The sequence below is a fragment of the Candoia aspera genome, chromosome 2, assembly GCF_035149785.1.
Source record: "Candoia aspera isolate rCanAsp1 chromosome 2, rCanAsp1.hap2, whole genome shotgun sequence".
Classification (NCBI taxonomy): domain Eukaryota; kingdom Metazoa; phylum Chordata; class Lepidosauria; order Squamata; family Boidae; genus Candoia; species Candoia aspera.
Genome location: NC_086154.1, coordinates 237,287,409 through 237,312,161, shown reverse-complemented (window position 1 = coordinate 237,312,161; position 24,753 = coordinate 237,287,409). Strand labels below are relative to the sequence as shown.

The 24,753-nt window shown below is 37.5% G+C and overlaps 1 protein-coding gene across 1 annotated transcript; it reads right to left on the bottom strand.

The window, feature by feature from the left end:
• Window positions 1-2,876: 2,876 nt before the first annotated feature.
• Window positions 2,877-24,720, bottom strand: SGTB (small glutamine rich tetratricopeptide repeat co-chaperone beta). Its single transcript, XM_063295598.1, has 11 exons — window positions 24,571-24,720; window positions 19,708-19,829; window positions 15,682-15,785; window positions 14,665-14,734; window positions 13,377-13,476; window positions 11,638-11,742; window positions 9,072-9,210; window positions 8,307-8,369; window positions 7,691-7,728; window positions 5,301-5,384; window positions 2,877-3,932 (listed from the first exon to the last, which is right to left on the bottom strand). Exons 2-11 carry the CDS (start codon window positions 19,805-19,807, stop codon window positions 3,821-3,823), a joined length of 915 nt encoding a protein of 304 aa, XP_063151668.1. The 5' UTR covers window positions 19,808-19,829; window positions 24,571-24,720; the 3' UTR covers window positions 2,877-3,820.
• Window positions 24,721-24,753: the final 33 nt, after the last annotated feature.

Sequence of the window (24,753 nt, the reverse complement as noted above, 5' to 3'; positions counted from 1 at the left end):
AAGCAAACATGTGGTTTTGAACGAAGTAAATTCTGAATCAGATTAAACATCCATTTAATCTAGCATTCTCTTTTTCAATAAGCAACCAGATGTCTCTGGGAGTCAATGAGGGCTTGAAAGGCAGTTCCCATTGTTATTTCTTGGATCTGCATATATGCACAGGAAAAGTTTCCATGTGATGCTAACGAAAGGATAACTATGGTTTGCTAAACAAATCAGAATGACTCGTTCATACATAACCCTAAACTGTAATGTAGATTCATATATAGCTCTAACTCAAAAGGAAACAAATCAAACTGGCTTAGGGTTATGCATGAGTAAAGCCGCTGCCTATGAACTAGAAGGCTCCTTGACGAATAGTAATGTATGTGTCCTTTAGGATTGATTAGACATTCTATTGAAAGCTATTTTGTCTGAATTCTTTTCTTCATTCTAGACTGTACATCCTTAGTGTGTCAAACTGGGAGAATCTGTGGTCCTCCAGGTGATTCTGAAATATAATTCTGAGTTACCATAACCTCTGTGGCTAATGGTGAGAGATGTTGGAAGCTAGAGTGCAAAACATCTGAAGGACCACAGCTTCTCTACACCTTACCTAGTTTAATTCAAGTGAGCACATGAATGTTTCCAGTATCTTTAGGCATGGTGAAGTCCTGCTCCATGTTCCTGTTTTGTTTTGTTTTTTTTAACTAGATGAAGTTGGCAGTTTCAAGACCTACGAATCCGTGTATACACACAATCAGAAAAGAAACAGCTGCCAACCTCTTTTTGTCCCTTCAATTGTCAACAAATGAAAATATATTCCAAGACACAAATCACTAGAAAACTTTGATAACTGATTGAATTTTGGGATTACTTGCAACACGTGTATGCTGAGATTCTAATTTAGTGCTTAATTTGATGGGGCTTTGGTTCTGGTATGGTATGGGAACACTTCATGCTTCTGAAAGTATTGTAATACAGTACACAGAATTTGAGGTTACTATGAATTGAAACCTTTACATTGCTACAAGACTCTCTCTCTGCTGAAACAGATTGCTATGATTATTTCTTTGAAAAAGGCATTAGTGTATTTTTCCAAGATGGTTGCAGCTGAAGGAAAGTGCTGGATTCCAATTGAGCAGATTCCTTTTCTCCTCATATTTGACATGGATCATCTCCATCTGTACAATATATGGCGGGTTCACCTGATCGGAGGAATATTTGTTGATAAAGCAGCTCCCTGACTACATGTAGTGATTCAGCTAAAATGAGTGGTTTTATGGAAAACGTTAAAAATTCAGATTTGTACACTGAATAAAGGGTATAAAGAGCTAGGAATAACAAGAAACTTTTATTGTATCAGATTACTGATACTGTTTTCTATGGTGGTTTTTGGTACTTTCCACAATTGTTGGCATTCATTGTGAAAAATGTAACATATGAAATAGAACTAAGGATTTTTATTTTTTATTTTTTTTTACTCAGAACAGCAATCTTTACTTAGGAAACAAGTTTTACTAACCTCAGTTCAACAAGTTGGCTCCAAGACTATCTGCTACTTGATAGCAATGGCTAAATTTCTAAATAGAACATGTAGCTATAAGTGCAAAAGCTTTACAAGTATGGTTATCTCTACAAATAGCCCTGGTTTAAAATAGCTTGAGACAAGAGAATTAATTTCTTCCTGAAATAAAGAATGAAAACACCACAGACAATACTGTATATGAAAACAGCATATTTGTTTTATTAAACTTATTCCAAATAACATAGGATTGACCCATTATCCTTCCATGAAAAATTGCGATAAGTGGAATGTGAATAGTTGTTCTTTAAATGTTACTTTCTGAAATATGCATTCATTTGGCAAATACTCCACTGTGAATATGAAAGTGCTAGTGCTGTGTGACAACATAACTTTATGAATTGGAAAAGACAACGAATCTGGATACACAGGACATTTTAACACATGCTTAAAGAAGGAGTAGCTAAGACAACCATGGAATCTTAGTTTTAGAATTAGACTAGCAACAGTAAGCACTATAGCAGCAATTATTAAATTAGCATTGGAGTATACTTACCAAATGATTTCGTTAGTTACACATAATATAATTTAGAATAGTTTTTAAAGAGTTAATTAACATCTACAAACATATTCTAAATTATTTCTTAGCAGTTCCTCCCACTTTCAGATTATACACTTAATACAGTGAGTTTCATCTGTCCTAGTGCCAAGAAAACTTGTTAAACACAGGTGGGAGAAAACTCTGTGGAAAACTCAGGACAGTTCAGTGGCTCCACGTATATTCAGAATAAATGTCTAACAAACTTGCTTTTTACAAAGAATATCTGATGATGTAAATGGAGCAGATGGCTATCAATGTTCTTCCACCCACTCAAAATTGCAGAATATCCTCCCATGAAAAACTTTCTAAATATAGCATTATACTGTGACACTGGAAGCTTTCTCCTGAACGAACTGATCTATTCCTGCAGAAATGATTTAAGCAATTCTGTTCACATTAAAAAAAAAAGGGGGGGGGAGAAAGGAAAGACAACGGGGGGGGGGGGGGGATCAGATTCATAACAGAGGGATAAAACAGTGATGAACCAAACTATATATATTAGTCAGTGTTTTAGGCAATGTACCAAACGTATGCCATCTCAAATTCTTAAATGGATTTCTAATGAACAGTCAACCTTCCAGGATTATGTAAGCAGGTAGATGACAAGTACAGTTGATACCATGCATATAAAACTATATTAATACAGAACATGGTATCATTTCATAAGAAAGTCATTTAGAGTTTCTATATGCAGATTCTCTCCATTCTATATTCTCTGGAGGTTTCTCTTAACATTCCTTTGCATACCTCTTCTGGGCATTCATTCTAACTTCATCCTTCTACTAATCATCCAAGACAAGTTATTTGGAGGCTCCATTGCTTAATCATACATCTTAACGATGGGATTCACAATTTTCTTCTCCCATTTTCCCCCACCCCCATAGTACAGCAGCTTTGGATGTTAATCCTGTTTATAAAACAATATGAAAGATCAAGCATTCCTCTATATCTTCTTTCAGACCTGGCAGTTAATCAATACCAATCACTCTACAAACTGCTTTGGCTTTAGCTGCCCTCTTACATTATATATGCAGCTTCAAATCTCTAGCCCACTTCCTATAAACACACCTATCCATCTATCTCCACCATCTGCTCACTCGTAGTTTTTCTTTCTCCTGCCATATTATCTCATCCTGAAACAATTCAGCCAGTCAGGCCTATTAGTCCTTTCAACAATTCCAGTAATCAACCATACTTCGTCAAAAGTGAACACTTTACTTTGTTTATTGCCAATTAGACATGCACAATTGTTTATGTATCCCACTGCCTTGTATTGAAGGGCAAGAAACAACCTTACTGAATATAATTTATACACAACCTTTATACAGGAGTGATGGCCCATCAAGTAGTAGTCTTCTATTCCTCTGGCATGCATCAGATGTTATTTTTCAATGCACAGTATGCTGCAAAAAATCCATTCTCTCAAAGAGAATGAAAAATCCACATGCTGTTGCTTATTAATATAAAGATGCTCCCCTGACACAGAGATTTTAATAAGTCAACAGTTCTACTTATAGTCCATGTACAAAGGCATCACTAAACATACATATGTTCAAATCTGTGTGCAATGATCTGTTTCCAACAGACAATAAGGAATACACACAAAGAATTTTCTATCTCATGTCTGAGAAGAATTACAATGGTGATATTTGCTACAAGCTACGATATGCCTTTTGGAATTAGTAGAACAATTATTTTAACTTATGTCTCTTGAATCAAGAGTGCTCTTCAGTGCTACCACTGAAGGATCTGCTTCGAACATGGTTTCGCAGTTGCTCTATCAGCTCTGGGTTTTGCTGCTGGATCTGCTGGGCAAACTGCTGTCCCCTGTACAAAATGTGTATTTTTTAAAACAAAGATCTGTAGATGAAGGCAAGCACTATTGTGTAATACTCAAAGATGTAAGAAACAATAGTATTCAAACAGAAGTTACTGTTTACCCTAAGTGAAAAACACTTAAACATTTGAAAATGCACTCTATCCTAATTTTTATACAATGGAGGTAGTAAGCAATATAAAAAATGGTAGAAACAACAAAGATTAGTCTTTATTTCTGTATTACATGTCAATGTACATTATATTTGGAAAAAAATCTACAAGATTTAGGCTGCGTACACACATTAATTAAGCCATAATGTGTTTGTTGGGCTTTGGCTTAGTTCAGGGTCTAAACTCCACCACTGTGTATGGATTAGATGTGTAATAGAGCGAACAGTGCCTGTTGAACCAGTAATGGTGTTAAAACAAAACATGGTTTAGAACAGTATGTGAACCCAGTCTTGATAAGAATTGCTGAAATCTTTTCAGGAAGTCTAATACATTTTTACTACAAGTAGGATTTGCAACAATATACTGTATCTAATGAATTCTCATATCAATAAATAACTAATAGAATAGGTATTATGGACAACAAGAAGGTAAAAATGTAGCTTGATAGGGACTTGGGTAGGGGTGTGTACAATTCGGCCAAAAGCCAAAAGATGTTTTTGTGCTGGGAATGAGCACACACTGCAGAATTGGCACTGTGTAAACCCATGAAAAGAAATGGTTTCTTTAAGGAAATACATACATCATACATACAACAGGTACATGCCCACACCCAAACCAAAGCATCTTTTCAACTTTGGATCCAAAGGTTAGTATATTACTAGTCTTAGATAAGGATTATGACTAACAATAAATGGAAGTACTTGTGTAAATTAACTGCAGCACTAACGTTTCTCAAGGTATCTTAATGTTTCTTCCCTCCACACAGTCAATTCTTTGATTTGGAAAAATGAAGTGTAACACCATATTATGAGCCAGTTAGTGGTTTAGGCATTAGGCTAGAAACCAGGAGACTGTGAGTTCTAGTCCTGCCTTAAGCACAAATCCAGCTGGGTGACTTTGGGCCAGTCATTCTCTCTCAGCCCTAGGAAGCAGGCAATGGCAAACCACTTCTGAAGTATTGCCAAGAAAACTGCAGGGACTTGTCCAGGCAGTTGCCAGGAGTCAAGACTGACTTGAAGACACCAAACCAAATCAAACCAAACTATATTACTTTTACTTATTGTAATTATGAATCCTTCACTAAATTATTTCCAATATTTTTGGTCATTTTGGCAGCCAGAAATACCTACACAACATCTTGAAACTTCTTAAAACACAACTTTTTCTCAAATGTTAAACCAAATGGATTAAAGTATAAATACTCACGCATGAATTAGGCTTGACAGATCAGTAAGACCACCAACACCTGCAGCAGGACCTCCAATAGCATTTGTCATCATTCCTGACATCCTAAAAGGAACAGATATGACACTGATAGAAATACAGGTTTTCAAATGCATTGTTATTAACTGTCCTGCTGTACAGTTTTTCTTTAACAACTGACTACAAGTAAATGTAAAGCTCTCTATAAGTCTATTTACAAGGAGAATGAGGTATATGAATACAATTTCCTCTTGCATGAATTCAATAAGAACAAGCTTAAGTTTTATAAAGGACAGTTGTCTGTTCACCATGAAGCTTGCTACCACTTCTGATCTCTTCAGGAAGGTGGGGACCAATTATGATGGTCCAGCTCAGATGCCTTATGGATCAAAGTGGTTCTCAAGAGGTTTTTAAGGATTTCCCTAACAATCTGGTGATTAATTTGGCTATCCACTTAGTTGATCTCCAGAATACAGAGTCAACAAGGGTGTTGCGCAAGATTGCCCCCCCCACTCCACACACCTCCCTCTGGCTGCTGATCCAAGGGTGCTCCATGGTTTAAGGAATAGCTCCAGGACATTAAATGACTGAAGAGATTCTACAGCTTCTAGATAGCAAAAAATGAAGAATAAATATGACTGAACACTAGTATGAGCCCAGGTTTGGTCTACACTTTGCTGATAAGGGTGGCAAAATAGTTATTTCTGTGCCCTTATTACATCTGTGCATCTCACAGCTCTGCTTAAATTGACTCACGTGCTGTTGGGGGATGACAGATGAAAAGAACTTCAGGCTGCTGGGACTTGTTTATAAGGCATTTTGCAGATAAAATCACTTGTATTTGCACAGAATTGGACACATAATTAGAGGCAGAATTCAGTGACATGGCTGATGCAATGTCTTGTAAGGTTCTCTGGGACAGTTTTAAGCCTATGGAATCTTCTGTAGCATGAGCTCAGCCACCTGTGAGCAGGATTTCTTATTTAAGCAGACAAGGAAGAAACAGGCAACTGGATGTGAGGGATGGAAAATGCTTCTTTAAGGGAAGGGAAGCCATCCCTTGACTGGGCCTCCAATTGTCCCTTCTACATAAGGCTGAGAATGTGATGAAGATTTGGCTAGAGTGGTGTTTCTCAACCTTGGCAACTTTAAGATGGGTATACTTCAACCCACCTTAAAGTTGCCACGGTTGAAAAACACTGGGCTAGAGAGAAACTGGATGAAGTGGATTTTAAAGATTCCTTTGGGTTTCAGACCTGGGCGTGTGATCAGAACAGCACTGATCATTCTTGTGGATGTCCTGTGGCAGGACCTAGATGGAAGGAGTGCAGTGCCTCTGGTCCTATTAGGCCTTCCAGCAGCATTCAAAACTATTGACAAACCTTGAACAGCAGATGGAGGCTTTGGTCAGGATAAGCTTTTCTCAGCTTCAGTTGATGAGCTTGATGTGACAATTTTTTGACCAGCATAGTCTGACAACAGTCACTCATGCCTCCTTATCATATACTGCTTGAGGCTACCTCTCAAGCCTACCTAGAAGCTGCCACTGATTCAAAATGCAGCTGTCTGCTTGCTAGCCGTTTTAGCAGAGTAATACCTATGCTGCGAGTAATGCTTTGGTTGGCAATAGGCTTATGGAAACAATTCAAAGTGCTGGTGATGACTTATACAGCTTTTTATTGCCCAGGATCTTGCTATCTTCAGGATTTTCTGCTCCAAATAGTCTGAAATCCTGTGCAGTCCATCTAGGGAGGGATGCTTCCAATTTCCTCCCTCCATGATGGGAGAGGGGTGGGGACCGGGAAGCAGACCTTTTCAGTAGCTGTGACTAGCCCTATGGGATAGCATGTCCCCAAAGGTCAGATCGCCCCCCTCCCGTTATCCTTTAGAAATCCTTCTCTGCTGGGCTGTCGAACGCATGTGTTAGCGAGACATGATGGCCGCTATACATTTATCCAGTTGCTGTGTTTTTAAGCGTTATGGTTTTTACAATGGGATGCTGTGTTTACTATTTGTATTTCGTATTAGTATTATGACCCATCTAGAGTCTAAAAGTGTGGTGGGATATAAACCATGTCAGATAAATACATATACTCATTTTATTTGGATTTGGATTTCAGAAATTCGTATGAATACTTCTATATAATTCCTGCTTTGACCCACCAAAGAACTGATTCCACTACCAGATTTTCTTCTTGAGTTCAAAAGCAGAACTACAATCTCTTCCATCTTACCCTAACAAATAGGGAAATCATTACTAGAAAGACAATTGTTCGGTGAAATTTCAGCACTAGGTATGCTTCCTGAAAGTTCTATGTGCTCACCCTAATCCTCTATGCTATGCTTGCTTTGTCACCTCTGTGACAATACAGGTGCTCTGTGTTGATACTTACAGTTGCTGGACTTGAGGATTCTGCATTAAACTTGCTGCCTGAAATAGATGAAATAATGAGCCGCAAGGAAGCCAGTGGTTAGGCAGGGTACTTTCATTGGCCAGTAACACTGTGAGTAATTGTCATACCTGAACTTTCAAAGCCAAACTTTTGGGTGGCGGGGGGGAGGAACAAACGAACAATGAATCAACCTTAACATCTAATGGCTGTGGTGTCTCAGTACTGCCCTGTTTGAGTCTTCTCAAGTGTCGCTCCAAGCTATGAAATGCTTTCCCAGGGAGCATACTCCTCCGTCCTCAGTATTTAGCAAAATATCAAAAAGACTTCTTTTCCACCAGGCTTTTAGCTGTTCAACCAGTTGTAATTGTCCTGGTTTTAGGAGAATTACATTGTCTTAATCGATCTTAGTTGTATTGGTTTGATTGTTGTGTTTTTGTATTTTGCTTTATGGTTGCAAGATGTTTTGAATGAGGAGGAAGACAGGGTTTAAATTTAATCATCGTCATCATCTTAACAAAAAAGGAAAATGTAATGTCAACAAGACTGAGAAATAGTTAGCTAATACGAGAAATGGGGGAACCCAGAAGTAACAACAATAAATTTTAAGTGCACTTACCATGCTAATGAAGGCAGGATTGTTTATCAAACTTGCCATATCAAAACTCAGACCAGTTCCAGTCTGAAAATAAATACATGTAACTGTATGTAAAGAAGCACTGGATAACTAAAACACTTAAACAACCTATTATGCAGGCTATCTTTGGTGCCCCTAGAAGGGCATATGTAACACCTTTGCTCCATGAGCTGCATCGGGTACCAGTCTGCTTCCAGGTCCAATTCAAGGTGTTGGTTATCACCTTTAAAGCCCTACATGGCATGGGGCCAGGCTACCTGAGGGACCACCTCTTCCCCGTTACATCAACCCATCCCACCCAATCATGCAGAGAGGGCATGTTGCAGACCCCGTCGGTAAGAGAATTCCATCTGGCGGGGTCCAGGAGGTGGGCCTTCTCTGCAGTAGCTCCCGCCGTCTGGAACATCTTGCCCTCGGAGGTGAGGTTAGCCCCATTGCTCCTGGCCTTCCGGAGGAATTTGGCTTGGGGCGGGGCGGGGAGTCATCATGTTAGGGGATGGCTAGTGCCCTAGAGCGCTTGTCGCATACAAGGACTGAGTTATTATCTGCCATTTGGACTATTTTTATCTATAATTATTGTTTATTGGTAACTGTGTTAAATATTGTATTTTTATATATTGTAAATTTATTGTATATTTATTGTTTTACTGATTATTATTGTAAATCACCCAGAGTCCCTCTGATGGGAGGAGATAGGCAGTGACAAATTTGATAAATAAAATAAAATAAAATAAATAAATAACTTACAGGACTGGACATGTCTCTTGATTTCTGTTCAGCTATTTTCAAGTTTGATTTGTAAGAGTCATTTTCTGGATCAAGATCCAGTGCCTTTTGGTAACTGTTAATTGCCTCTTGATATTTATTCATTGAAGTCAGAGCCAATCTAATATGAACAAAGGGAGCCAACATGAGGACAATCTGAACAAATATTTGTATTTTTTAAAATCTAATTCACATTCTTTTAAATTAAAAATATAAATACAGTTTAAACTGTAGAGAAAAGAATGGGCTCAAGTCCATTAAAATTATGCCATAAAGTAATAAAAATAATATTTTCCTGGGTCCAGGCCTTTTTGCATCCAAAAGCAGCATTCACTGAGTGTTAAAATTTGTTACTTTATTACAGTATCTAACTCTCTACTGCATACAAGTTTCCCCCCACCTGCCATCCCATCTAGAATTGCTACTCATCCATGCTGAGGTGTTTTGCATGCGAAGTCTATGATCTCAGTAAAGTTACAGGAATTCCCTTAAAAAAGCATGGACCATACATGTAAACTTTTAATGATATCATGTATAATAGTAAATGTGTAGCTAATACTATCACACTACACGTAAGAAGAATTTTATTACACGTTTAGAAAATACGGAGCAGTGTATAATTTCAATTCTGTGTGGCAGGATGCCATGAGAAGTGGCCCTACCATGCAGTTACATGCATACCATACTAACTTTTAATATAGGAAATAGTAAATACGGTAAATAGTATTTCACAAAGAATGTAAAGTTTAGCATTTTTCTCTTTGCAATAAAGCTTCCAGTTGCTTATATATTTGTTGCACAAAATAATTAGCAGGTTCTAGATCCAAATTGACCGTTTTCTTCAGGTTGGGATCAAACATTACTTTTAAGAAGCTCAAATCTTACATATCTTGAAAATAATCAGGGTCAACAGAGAGGATCAATGTAATGGATCAGATGAAAGTAGGCCATCAATTAAAGTTCCCCCTGTTCTTTTGAAGCCACGATATATAAACCATCAAATGTTATCACAAAATATAAGAATACTTATTAATCTACAAACTTGAGAGGCCTCAATGGGCCCTTAACCAAGTGTTGAGAAGGCTCCATAGAAGCACTGTAGGAAACAGTAAAGTAGAGACAATGTGAAAAATATGTCGTAGATACCTTCAGCACATTACTGCAAGAACTACTCCTTCGATAGTCTATTAAAAATCCACATTTAAATGGATTAACACTAACCTCACCTCAGGACATTCTCAATGTCTTGCCATGCAAAAGAATATGTTCTATTAATTCCTTGATTATGCAAAAATCAGTGCTTCAAGTATGAAAAGAAGTCAGACATTTTAAAATCTGTCGTAATTACAGCAACAGTCTTTTGTGTAAAAACAAAAAGAAAACTCTCTTGATCTGGCTTTTGCTGATTCTCCAGTTACGAGAGTTGATTTTGAAGTTGAAAGTAAAAATTATTTTAAAAATGCATTGATTATCACACATGAAATCCTCTGGGACACCACAAGCTTCATAAATACAAAAGATAGAACCTCAAAATTAATTGCTTTGATTTGGAGTTAAAATTATGAGGCATATCAGTTTGAAGTCATGCGGGAACCCAGACAGCCCTTTCATTTTGCGGGTATTAATTTGAGGAGCTTAGAAAATTCAAATTCATCTTTCAGCTACTTGGTGAAGTAAAAACATTCACTAATTTAAGGTGCTGGCAAATATTTTAAATATTTAGAGCTTCTCCCTGTTAGAGGAAATGGTTCAGGCTGCTAGGATGAGCTATATTCCTCCTCTAGCAATTCCAAGGGAGAAACAGAGAAAGAGACAGGCAGAAAGAGAGGAAGAAGAGTACCACAGAGATTAGAAAGGGTGGAGAAAAAGGGAGATCAAGGGAGACAGAGGAGAGAGAAAAGGAACAGCAGTGCCAGAGAAAGAGAAATACGGAGGAGAGAAATGAAAGAGTGTCAAAGAATGAGTTAGCAGCGCTATTTTTCCACTTCTGTTTTTAGTCTCTCTCACCATCAATGCATGGTCTAAGATGTGTGGACTTCAACTCCCGGAATTCCCCAGCCAGAATTCTTAAAGGTGCTAAGGTTGAGAAACACCAGTCTAAGGGAATGTAACAATAAATAGAAACAAGCTGCCCACCTTGGGAATAGGAACTCTGTTAAGAAAGGTAGAAAAAGGTAGAAGTTCCCATTTAGTCGTGTCTGACACTAGGGGGCGGTGCTCATCTCCGTTTCATGGCTGAAGAGCCAGCGTTGTCCAAAGACACTTCCGCAGTCATGTGGCCGGCATAACACATATGGAACGCTGTTACCTTCCCGCCAGAGCAGTATCTATCTATTCGCATTTGCATGCCTTCAAATTGCTACAGTAGGTTGGCAAGAGCTGGGGTGAGTGCAGCAGCTCACTCCGTCACGCAGTGCTCGGATCTCGAACTGCTGAACTTGCAACCTTCCGGTCGACAAGCCCTGTGTCTTATCCACTGAGCCACCACACCCCATTCTGTTAAGAAAACTTCCTTTAATTTGAGATTCAAACAAGTTAATTTGCTTACCCCATTCTTCCATATGCTTTGCTGTATTTTGGATCTATTGCGATTGCTCTCTCACAGTCTTTTATTGCTTCACTGTGATTGTTCAATTTACTTTGAGCAGCAGCTCTACAGTGTGAAAGAAGAGCAAAACTCAAAAAATATAAAGGTCAACAAACTGATCTCCATCTGACAGTCAACCATTAATACAATCAACCTGTTGTCTCACTTAGAAAAAAATGCAGAGTGTTTTCCCCCCCAAATTAAATGGTTTTTGAATAAAAAGAATATTGAGGAAAAAGGTCTACCAGAGTCACTTTCTGTGTTTTGTCAGGAAACACATGTCCATGCTAACATTCATTTAACAAATATTTTTAACACCTTTTGAGCCGTGTTTCTCAAACTTTTTGCTCTCAGGACCCCTTCCCATTTTTAAAAATTATGGAGGACCCCAAAAGAGCTTTTGTTTGTATGGGTTATATTTATCAATTTTATCATATTACAAATTAAAATTGATGCATTCATAGAATATTTATTTATTGAATCACGTAAAAATAACAATATTAAACCATTAGATATTAATATATTTTTCACAAAAAACCCAGTATTTTTTAACAAAAATAATAATGAGAAGTGTGACATTGTTTTAAATTTTTGCAAGTATCTTCAATATCTGGCAAATAATTTTGATTTCTGGGACCCCTTAGGGGGTCTTGGGGGACCCCCAGGGGTCCTCAGACCACACTTTAAGAAACACTGCTCTAGAGTTTGTTTATGTCATATAAAGGGTGCATGACTCCAGAGTGACTCTGGATAGCTTACAATGTAAAAACATTAAAAAATAAATAAAAAACAGGAAACTCTGTATCCAGACAAGACAACCGCCATATATTACAAAAAACACACTGGATGGGCTCAGCAGCCACCCTACCCCAAGGCCTGGGAGAACAGCCAGGTTTTTAAAGACTTCCAGAACAGTATCAGGAGACTATTCCTGAGGGCAGGTGCTGTGACAGAGAAGGTGCACTTCCCGGGTCCTGACAGCATGGTTTAATGCAGTGTTTCACAACCTCATCAATTTTAAGATGTGTGGACTTCAACTCCCAGAATTCCCCAGTCAACATGGTGGCTGGGGAATTCTGGAAGTTGAAGTCCACACATCTTAAAATTGATGACATTGAGAAACACTGGTTTAATGGATGGCACCCAAAACAACCACCTCTGCCTGATCTTACCAGACAGACAGAAACTAGGCAAGGTAGTTGGCCCCCCAGATAGCTTATCTATCAAACAGCAATGACAAATCATTGTTACATCTTGTTGCCAACTCTCTTATGTCCCCTTAAGTCAAACACGTCTTTTCCTGGGATCACACAGTTACTGCACAAGGTCAGGAATAGAAACAGCTTCTTTAAAGAATGCACACACACCCTCCGAAGCATTTTTTCTGCTTCAGAACTGAATAGCTGCACATTCTTGAGCTGAACTTAAACTGACCTAAGATTTGCCCATCTGACTCTAGTAGTTTTCTTGAAAGTTAAGTCCACTGATCTCCACTGGGCCTTAAATTTCAAGTGAGAAGATGGTTTATGAGTGAACATACTTAAAGAAGGGCAATTAATACAGCAGTGAAATTCTAGAAAAGTAGTGACCGAAACAAAAACAAGAGTTTGGCATAACATTCTGGAGAACAATGTTATATGCTAAGAGAAGGATAAATATAATTCAGAAATAAGTATCCAGATGCTTTATATGAACTTCACCTGTTGCAATAGTAGACTGCATTATTTGGATCTAATTCTATAGCCTGGGTGTAACAATCCACAGCAGCTGCGTAATTGTCTTCTTTCATGTGATTATTACCTAAAATAAATCATCATAATAAAATGTTCATGAATAACTGAAACAATGGAATGCTGTTTTGAATAACAGCCTCAGGAGTGCTGTAAAATACACCCCATAAAAGCCTGTTTGGTTACCCTTCATAAATATCTTTTCAGAAACAAATTATTTTGAGCAATGTTACACAAATGGGCACAATTCATACTTCTGTCCTGCAATTTTGTTTGACACAAGATGGCACATTCCTTACAAAACTGGCTGAAATTAATGATCCGATATAGTTCAACAGCTAGAGTATCATAGCTGAAATCAAAAGATTTATACCCAGATGTCACATCATAAATGAATGGCAATTTTGGATATCCTTCAGTCTAAATTGGTCAAGACCTGGTAATCACCTCAGAACACAGGACAAAAACAACAGATTTAAGCTACAGAAAAACAACAGATTTAAGCTACAGAAAGACAGATTCCAGCTGAATGAATCTTCCTAACCACAGAGTAGTTCAACAGCAGAACCAATTACCAAATATCTCAGAGGTGGACTCCCTTTGAATGAAGGCACCAAGGCAGAAGATGGATAACCATCTGTCATAAATGCTTTAATTTGTATTATTGCATTGAGCAGGGAGTTAAACAGGGAGTTACTAATCAGAGTAGTAAAAAAAATAGCTAGTACTTGTAAACAACTTATGTGACCACATTCTTTTGTATGGAAGTCTGAATGATGTTACAAAAATTGAGCTGACAATGATATCAGAAAATGACAAAGGATAGGGAAATAAATGCCTGATTCGTGTAACCAAAAAAACCCAAAACCCAAAACCCTAAGGATTTATACAACATGCTGTAAACCATAGGCTGCAAACCACAAAATCTTTGTTTGCATTATACACTAAATCAAAATTAAGCAAGCCATATTACGGCTAATATGATATGTGAATTCAGTGCAATATACCTTTCCAGCCTTAAGTATAAATAAACATACTACTGTGCTGCACATTTTATGTTCTTGTGTCTTTTTGCTTCTTCCATGGCAGCCAGGAGACATTATATTTAAAGCATTGCATACAAAATCATCTATTAAAGACTAATAGTCTGAACATTTGTGATTCATTCATGAGCTTATCCAGCATTCTGACCAACAAATGAACTACATGATCAGTGGCAGAATGGATTCTTTTTTTCAAATCCTTTTCAGTTTCCTACCTTCATCCTTGAGCTGGTCAGCTTTTTCAAGGTCCTCTGGCAAAGAATCTGAGAGAGGCAGAATCTCATTCTACAGGTATTTTAAAGGAAGACAAATATCATTTTCTCTATCACCTTATTTAGGGTCAGTTATATCACTAACCTTAAACAAGCCACAGGGGGCCTATTCTGCAATGAATATCAATAATGGAATATCAGGAAGAAATCAATGCTATAAAGTAATTTCCTTTTTTTAGCATACAGTATCTCAGAGCAGAGGCACTATCCAAAACAGTATCGTAATCTGGCAGTATTCAAGTCCTCTCTTTCATTCTTGAATTCCATTTACTACTTTAATTTTACAAGCAAGCGCTTGAGTAGACAATGCACCAATCCATGTTGGGCTGCATCATATTCAGGCAGCTCTGAGAATGTCAATTTCCTACTTCTATATGTAAAAGAAATGGATCTGTCTTCTCTTGAAACATCTCTCTCTGTATATATTTTCAGATCTGGATGCAGGAAATATGCAGGGTAAAGCGAGTTTAAATATTAACCAGCAGTGTGCAACTAAGATGTCTGACATCAGAAAGATTGTATTAAGGTACACAAAACTGAATTATAAACATTTTTCTTATTGGTATCTCTAGATGAAATGTACATGTTTCTAATTAAGCTATTTTATCTACAAATGTACAATTATTTTTTGAACAAATCAGGCTCTCAAACCCATTTCAAACCATATTTTTAAATCATGACATGTTCCAAAGCTGTCAGTAACAGTTCTTGATCTGTATGAAATCAAAACCTGTCAGAAATTGCAAAAGGGATGAAGATAAAAGCTGTAAGGCAAGTATAAACCTTTGGGCCAGGCCAAGAAAAATATGATAACATTTTATAAACAAGCTATCCCCTATTATAAGAAGGTCCATTCTTACAATTCCTCGGCAGGAAACTGGAGCTAGAATTATCTATAAAAAGTGTACCCTGTTAAAATTTTGGAATTTCTATATAGATACAATCTTAATTAATTTTTACCTTATGACAGGAATCTGCAAATATTTCTATCAAACGTGAAGGTACTGCAAGACGGGTATCCTCTAGATTAATTTTGAAGACTGTCTCCAAACACTGAATTGCCACTAGAGAGAAATAAATTATTTTATCAATATGTACAAGCTTCACAAATGTCATACAATAATTGTTATCTGATACTAAATCCAAAAATCAATAACCTGGCTTTACCATCCCAATACCCTGAAGGGGATTTAACTTCCATAATGCTCAGCTATTGTAGCTCAACACATCTGGTGGGCATAAACTGGAATAAGGCTGGAAGGTAGGATGGATTGAGCCCTTGTGGGATGTGTTTTTGTCTATGTTTTTATACAGAGCAATCAGATCCCATCTTGTTTTGTTCTGTATTATATTTTATTTATTATTATTATATCTTGAGCTGCCCAGAGTCGGTCTGGAGTTGGGCAGTACCTAAATTGAATTAAGAAATCAGTATCAAATAAGTAATATGGCAGAGAGCTAGAGAAAGAGAAGAGAGACCACACCACCAATTCAGAAGGATGTGAATCTGTGAGAGATCAAAGACTGGTGTCAGTCAATAAATCTTGGCCAACAATGAGAAAAAAAGATCCATAAAGCATTGCCCTCAATCTGCCAATATAGTCTTTGTTAACTTTCAGACTCTCTTCCTTCTTGTTAAAGTTGTTGGGATGTTTATAAATCTCGAACACCCCTCTATGCAGTCATGCATGATGATCTGACATGATTGCTACTTCTTACATGCCTTTAAATGTAATTTTATGCCATTATGTAGCAGCACGTGTTCAGTTACTGCTGATTTATCAAGTTGTCCTAGCTGGCAATGTCTTTCATATTCTTTTAGTCAAGTGTTAATACTACGTTTTATAATTCCAACATACATCTGTCCGCAGCTATAACGTAAGTGATATACTCTGATGATGAAAGTAGATTTCTACCTTTCTTAGGTGATCAAATAATTCCTTGGATCCTTATTGGTTTGTAGATCATTTTAAAGTTGTGTTTCTCCAGAAATTTTTCAATCTGGTCTGTAACCTTCTCAATATAATGGAGAAACATCTTTGTTTCTTTGCCTCTGAAGATGCCAGCCATAGTTGCTGGCAAAATGTCAGGGTACCAAAAAATTAGACTATGGCCTATTAGCCCAGAAGCTCATTACCATTTGACGGATGCTGGCTGTGAAAGCCTGCATCAGTAAATAATATTCTTTCTTATGATCTTAATATGAGGCTAATTCAATAAAACATTTTTTCATGCTTCCTAAACATTTCAAAAAACGTTCAGAAAAAGCTGGCTGGTAACTTAATTATGCTGGATATACAAAAAGGTGAGACTCTAACAGATATGTTATAAGCTTCTGCCACTATTGTCCTATTTTGGTCAAATATCTCTAAGTTTTTAAAAGATGTGGTCTATCTTTAATAAGATTTAACCATGAAGTTGAGTCATATTCTGGAAATTTGAAACAATGCAGAATTTTGTATTTCTCAAACATGAGGTGTACCAAAGATCATTATTTTGTTCCAATGGAAAAATAGCTTCATTTCACATTTAGTCTTGGACTAATAATATGTATTCACACTCTGCTGATGAGCTGGTTCTCAGCTGACATAATGGAAAGACTAATCAATATTACCCTGTGCAGTGAAGATTTAATGATATATTTAAAAACTAAACTTTGAAAACGTATCTTCCCCCATCTTTTTTTCCTCTTTTTATTTTTGGATAAATTGATTTACATTTATTGTTGAGTGGGAATTTTAACTATGATTCTCTCAATTTAGATCAAACTTTCTAAGTCTGCAATGCTATATTAATTTTAAATTTTGGGAAAGAAAACTATTAAGCTTGGAATTATTTTCAAACCTAACCCACTCTATAAAACTGTTTATTATATTTGTTATTTTATAAACACTGCTAACTGAGCAAACAAATGACTATCTTTTTATTTCTTGGATGCTTTCTAACTTCCAGACTCAACATGGAATTAATCGTATTTTTAACAGGCCTATGATATATGCAAAATAAAAAAATATTCTCTTGCCAAAAAGCATTTGACAGAAAAACAACTAAATCACAATATGGCAAGAGAAAAACACCGACCCACATTCATAGTCTCCCCTCACAACATTGCTTAAGACTCATTGCTCATGCTAGGAATGGTTCCCCATTAAATTCTGCATCAGGCAACTCTAAATTGTCATATATATGCATAAGAGAATGTAAAAAAAAAATCACCTGAAAGAAAATTTTGGTAAGCCTTCCTTAGATTATTTACTCTCTGTTGCATCATGTCACCAACCCTTCCTCTTCTGCATGAAATACACTTTTTTCCCCTACCACTTCTCAATAATTTCACTGCTATCTTCTCCATGGTTCTCCTTGATGGTGATCTATTTGGCAGATCTGTTTATCTGCTTTTCTACCTCATTTCCATGGACTATTTCTATGGAACCAACTCCTGTCTGTCTGATTAACCATGTTGTAGTCATCAAGTAATCAGCTACCAAGCTGGTTCTCCTCCCCCAATAAAATAAATAGGGAAGTCATCAAAAGAGAAGTATATGGAAGGAAGGAAGGAAGGAAGGAAGGAAGGAAGGACAGACAGACAGACAGACAGACAGACATATATAGTGCAAAGAAACTTCGTGCTTACTTATGCAGAAATTCCATAACTTTATGGAACTTACTCCTGAGTAAGGGAGTGTAAACTTCAACCTTGGACTTCCACATTTCATTAAGCCATAGTTTCCTTAACTACAGTTTTACTGAACAAGCTAAAATTGATTGGGCTCATACTTTATGTTAAACCAAAATCAAACAGACCACAATGTAGCTTAGCATGATACATGAATCCAGGTTAGTGTAGCTTCAGTTCACACTGATGTTGTGATATATTGCAGAAAACTACAATAGTTTCAGTTATTACACTGGGGTTATGCTAAGCCAATAAAAATTAAATTAAAAAGTGAGGCTGTGTGACTTCTATGAGATATTCAGCAAATTTCTAAGTTATGATAATGGCTAAGAATTTTCCGTCTTCTTACTTACTTATAATCACTAAGGAGTGAAGTATTTTTGCCCTTTTTATAGGGAAGAAATGTTTATCATACCTTTTACATTTTAAACAATATACCAAAACAGACTTTCCTCATTAACTATTTTCCAAAAAGTATCAACATTTTACTGATAACATAAAACATATATATGTTAAGAAAACCTCAAAGCTTTCAAAGTACCTCATTACTTTAATCAACAATACCCCTAAATGTAATTTTATTTGAATATTTTAAAATTAGATTCAATTATCTAGGCTTAGCAGTAAACAAAATTTGTTCAGACATAAGCTTCACAATCTCAATGTCTATATTTCAAAATACCTACAGTCTGGCTGGCAAGAGTAGCTTAGCATATGGTAGAAGAAATAATATATTTAACACATAGGCACATCGTGATCATGCTGTCCATGTATTCATCAGGAATTGAATTTGACAGAAAGAACCCTTAATGATTAAAGTTGTTTTATAATTAAATGAACATAGTTTCATTAAAATGGATGAGATAATAATCTTGCAACTCTGCTAAGCAGGAGATGGTAGCATACAGATGACCTTAGCTGGTCTCAAAAAAATAAGCAGGGTTGGACCTTGTTATTACTCAGAATAGAAACCACTGCAACATCCTAGGGCTGTAGGCTAATCTGGGAAGTAAGAAAAAAACCTGGAAGAAGACAAAGGCAAACTACTTCCATATTATTGCCAAGAAAACTACATGGATGTTTCCATGACTTACATTGGTAAGAAGCACCATGGAAAATCCAAACGATCTTTTTGATCTCCCCCCCTCCCACTTTTTCTACTTTTTTCAGAGTGTCTGAAGTATGAATAAGTACCTAAGGGACTCTGAAGTACAGGTTGAAATTATAATTATGAGATACAATAATAAAGCATTAACACCTCTTAATAGCAATATTTCATTTAGATACCAAGATGCCCCATCTCCACAAACCTTCCAAGCTCTCTTGTTCATCTGAAGTGAAAGTATCCATCTGACTCTGTTCTCTCAGGAAATGGATGATAGCATAAACAAGGTGTTTCACAGAAGACATTTTCAAGTTTAGTGATGCTTTCCTGAATCATAAAAAACAGGACAATCGAAACACAATTAATGCTGAAGAAATACACAGATGTAGGAATTGTATTCTGAAAAAGATTTGTAACCGAGAATCTCTTTCTTGAGGAAAGCTTTCAGTGACTTTTAAAAATCATCTACTCAGTTCTTCCAAAAGGACAAGAACTTTTTAGATATTATTTTACTCCTATTAACCTTAAAGTAGAATAGAAACAGCAATTCAGAGAAAAATGTAATTAAAAATATTGTGCAAATCACTGACCTACTTAACAAATTTTGTTTCCCACCTCTCCATGTTCGACAGTTAGGAGGAGTCTAAAGCAACCATTCTTCTTTCATCCTGGGGATTCTGTTTACAAGTTAACAGACTACTAGAAGTTTCATAACATTCTCTCAGTCCACACAGTTGGATCTGTCCTTTCACATTCCTGCCATCTGTGGGCTGAAGAAGCCAGATCCAATCTGTGCATAAACTGATCTGGCTGCACCTGCTTTCCAGCATGCAATGTTTTCATCTGAAGAAGCAAACACAAACCATGTACTGAGGGTGAAAGAGACTAAAAACAGAAGTGGAACAATAAGCTATTTTGGAGGTGGTTTATAGATCTTGGGAAATTGTAAAATGCTGGCTTTTAAGGACAGCAAAAGTTCCCCTATGTATATATCCTGATGTTTCTTGTATTATAATTGTCAAACTTCTTGTTAGGTATGGACATAAAGTTGGACTCGCCAAACATTAAATCCATAATCAGAAATTTGCTTATGCTAGAATCTTACCAACATTACACAGCTTAGTATAGTTGTTTCATTTCAGACAAGATAAATCATATACACACAAAAGATCTGCCTAGTGCAGAAGAATCAAGCCTAAAGATATGTCTGGTCCAAAATTTAAATCATAAGCCTTTTCCTCCCACTTTTTGAGTCAAGGACATTTTGCTGTTCTCTTCCCAGCCTTGAGATTGGCAATCATCTGCTCAATGTTTACACAACAGTTCTGTCAAGCCTGAGAATCCCTGTTTTACACCTCATCAGCTTCAGCCCTTATACTAATGATCTGCATCACTTCTTTGGTAGTATTAATTAAATAGTCTATTAATTAAAAAATTAAACGAGTTATTTCATAACCTTATTTCTACATTCTACCATATCCTCCCTTCTCTACTGGTTTAAAAATAATATCATAGTTATCAGCTACACTTTAAAGAATGCTTATTTCCTACCTATATTATCCCAGTATCTATCAATGGTTCTTTTCAATGTCTCCGAATATCACTCTTTCAAATGTTTTAATGTCAAGGTTATTATTTGTGGACCTAAACTTGGATTTTGTCCTGATTTGAAATCTGGCACAAAAGTTCGAAGGGCTTTTTTTTTTTATTTGACAAGTCTAATCAATGTATCAAAATCACGCTGGTTTTCTTCCCCCAATTCCCTTCTGGTCCTTGTTTCCTAAATTGTGTTGGCATTAATATCTAAACTTGTCTATTTGAATTTCTGAGTATACACTGTTAACAAACCAGGGCTGAGCACACTTGAGGCTTGCATGATTTGATTTGCTTTTTACTAGAAGCCCCAAATTCATCAAGCATTACCTGGTGTAAAATGCATACATATAAGATGAAAAGGGCCAGACCTCAAAGAATTTAAGCATCAAGAATTTATTTTGAATGCTAGAACTTACATTTTTTCTACCCTCAAATCCACTCTTGGTTATTCCAAGCTTTCTTCCTGGCAATCGCATAATTTGGGGAATATAATTATCAGAAAATTAGCTGTAAACAATCTACTGCCAATCACTCAGAATTCTGTATCTGGGTCCATCTTACTCTGAGACAGACCTAAGTGGTTCCTTCCAATTACAATGTGATGAATCACACCAAAACCCACATATATGGATGGGTAGTGCTGTAATGTAGAATAGCAGAAAGAGGGTAGTTTGAGTGCCCTGCTGGTTGTCTCTGTTTTATTCTGCAGTGCAGTCGGATCATGCCTTTCTTTATGCCACCCACTTGTTTCTGGGTCTGATTCCCTCTCCTTCCTCAGCTTCTTTCTCTTATTCTGAAAATAGGGAAGCACTTTGTGATTTCTCGATCTTTGCCACACTTGGAATGCTCTAAAAAAAAAGTCTTAGTCCAAAATGAACAGGGTTTCCTTTCAAAAGTTTTTTCTCAAACAGAATTTAGCTGTCTGGTTCACAATTCAACTCCTCAGCCACCACATTACCCCAGTTCATATTTACATTCTAGTCAGGCCTCAGGTTCATTGCATATTGGCAATGGGTAGAGAAGGAAAAAAAGGAATTAAATCTACAATAGGAACCCTGTCAGTTCCAAAATTATAGGCTGCCACTGTGTGGACAATATGGATCCAGAATCAGCTCCTTACCTTTACTTGTGACACAGATCGTGCCACTTATTTTTCTCTATCCTACATGTATCCTTGCATTTCTCAAGCTCTACCATTGGCAGTCGTACAAAGTCTGTTCCCTCAAATATCGTCATCCTCCCACCCACCCGTCTTTTCTCTTGCTTGTTCCTTATGCCTGTGACTATCTCCCTGAATACATCATCTTGTTTCCTTCCAAATCCACTCTTTCCTTGACATTTTTGGCCCAATAATCTAGAGAACTTAAGACTGCAATCCTAAACATGCTTACTTGGGAGTAAACCCTATCAAACTCAACAGATTTACTTCTGATTAGAAATTTACAAAATAAACATACATATTTAAAACAAAACAAAACTTATTCTTTCTTTTTGCCTCTGCTTGGGTTCTCCATTATCTCTCCTGCTATATTCAAGAGCTGAATTCATACATTATGTACACGATGACTTGGTGAACAACCCAGACTCAATGGCGATTCATCCATCATGGCACATCATAGCGTGTGTGTATATTTACAATTTTGACTTTGGTTTTTTCATGAACTCAGACACAGAACCAATACAACTCAGCATGTTGCATGAGTCCAGCCAAATGTGGTTTATTGAATAAACCACAGTCAAACAAACCATAGCTGACAGTGTGAATCAGATAAATCTTGCAGGAAGAACTTTTTCTGTAGCTTCTTGACCAAATCCTGATTTGTCTTCCCTCCCTTTAAATATCCTTGCTTTACACTTCTATAAATTGATTAGAGGTTTTGAAAAGGCATGAAGACAAACTAGAAATATCCAAGAAATCACACATAATGTATTCCCATTTGCACATTACACAGAAAGCCACAAGAGCAATCACTAAACTAACAACCAACCATAGTTTTAATTTCATTTGATAACCTAAAACAAACTACTTGGCATTTAACAGTTTGTTTTCAGATATCAAATGCTAAGTGTTTTGCTATATGATGCACAATGTTGCCCTTACATGGATATTTATGCACTAGAAGCTGTACAATCTAAATGTTTAATAAACTTCAGAACTAAAACCATGCACTGCCCTTGCTGGCCCAACACGCTGAACCAAAAGCATATTCTATCACAATGGGTGAACTCATGTGTTTAATTTAACAATACATATGGGAAACAAAAAAATCCATAGACAACCCAAGAAGCCAGGATGATATCACATGCATACTCACAAAAATGACACAAATTAAAAATTCACATCATTTGCACAATGATGTCATAGCGCATTACTTACCACCCCTTTGACCTCCCTGTGGGCACCCATGAAAATGTATTTTTATTTCATTTATATGCAACCCAACTTTTTCAGAGACCTTCAGTTTACAATGAAATCTAGAACACAGTGACCTCAATGCAAACTTGTGATTAGTGGCACACTGCTGAGTCAGAGCTTCATTTACATTCAACATCTCCTCTACGTAGGAGAATTACATAACTTCAAAAAAGTATTTTAGCCCAACTTCCAAGGTTCTCAATTTTCTTAAAACATTTTCCACATTTTATCCTGAAAAATAAGTTTTACATATCTTGAAATTAATGCTGAAAATACTGAAAACGTTTTTGTTGAGATGCCTGAATGATGATTGGATGCTTGCAAGAATGGAAACACAAGCTCTGCCATATAAACATATTTTGCTTTAACAGTGGCATGGCCCACTGGAGGCAGAAGCTGTTGCCACATAGTAATATTAAAGGATATTTTATCTGAACGATGGCACAACCCATTCGAAGATGCGGTGTGATCCAACCATAGCCGTACGCTTTATGGGGTTATATAACTGGCCAATCTGATCTTTGAAATGTCACACCTTGCAGGTGCTTTCGAATTTGGGACCGACACTAGACAATCGGCGGCAGATGGGCAGCTTTAATGGTCTGAGCCCGTAAAATGCGAGCGATCGTATTTTACACGGAAGAAATCCTGCCAGGCAGCACTCGAACGGCCCAAACAGCTCCGCTCGTCCATCTTTTCCATCCCATCCTCTCAATCCTAAAACGCCGCCAGAGCGGGCTCCAGTCCTTGAATCCCCTCAAGGAGGCTAGAGGGGGAAAGATCACGGCCCGGCTGGTGCTGGGCGGGGGCTCAGCAAGGCAAGGACGCCTTGCCTTGATCGCGGCCAGTCACTCAGCAAGGCAAGGACGCCTTGCCTTGATCGCGGCTCCCGAGGACGCACAAACAAACCGGCGACCCAGATGCTGGTTCCACTCGGCGTTAGAAGGTAAAGGCGGCGGCGGCAGCCTCTTGCAGCGCCAGGGCCAGAGCTCCCATTCCGCTGCACAGCGGACAGCATCCACCCACGCCCAGGGTAAGGTAGCGGCAGTCGCTTACCGTGCCAGGCGGAGGTAGGGTAATGGCTGGTCGGGCGGGCGGCTTGCTTTCCTTCGCCGACTCACGCGGGGCGTCCAAGCGCAGCAAACTTCTCCCCGTCGCGGGCTCCCGTGGCGCTGCCGAGCAGAAACGTGAGCGGCGCGCGCCGGAGTCTGTAGAGGGCGCGCGGCGCCGAGCCCAGAT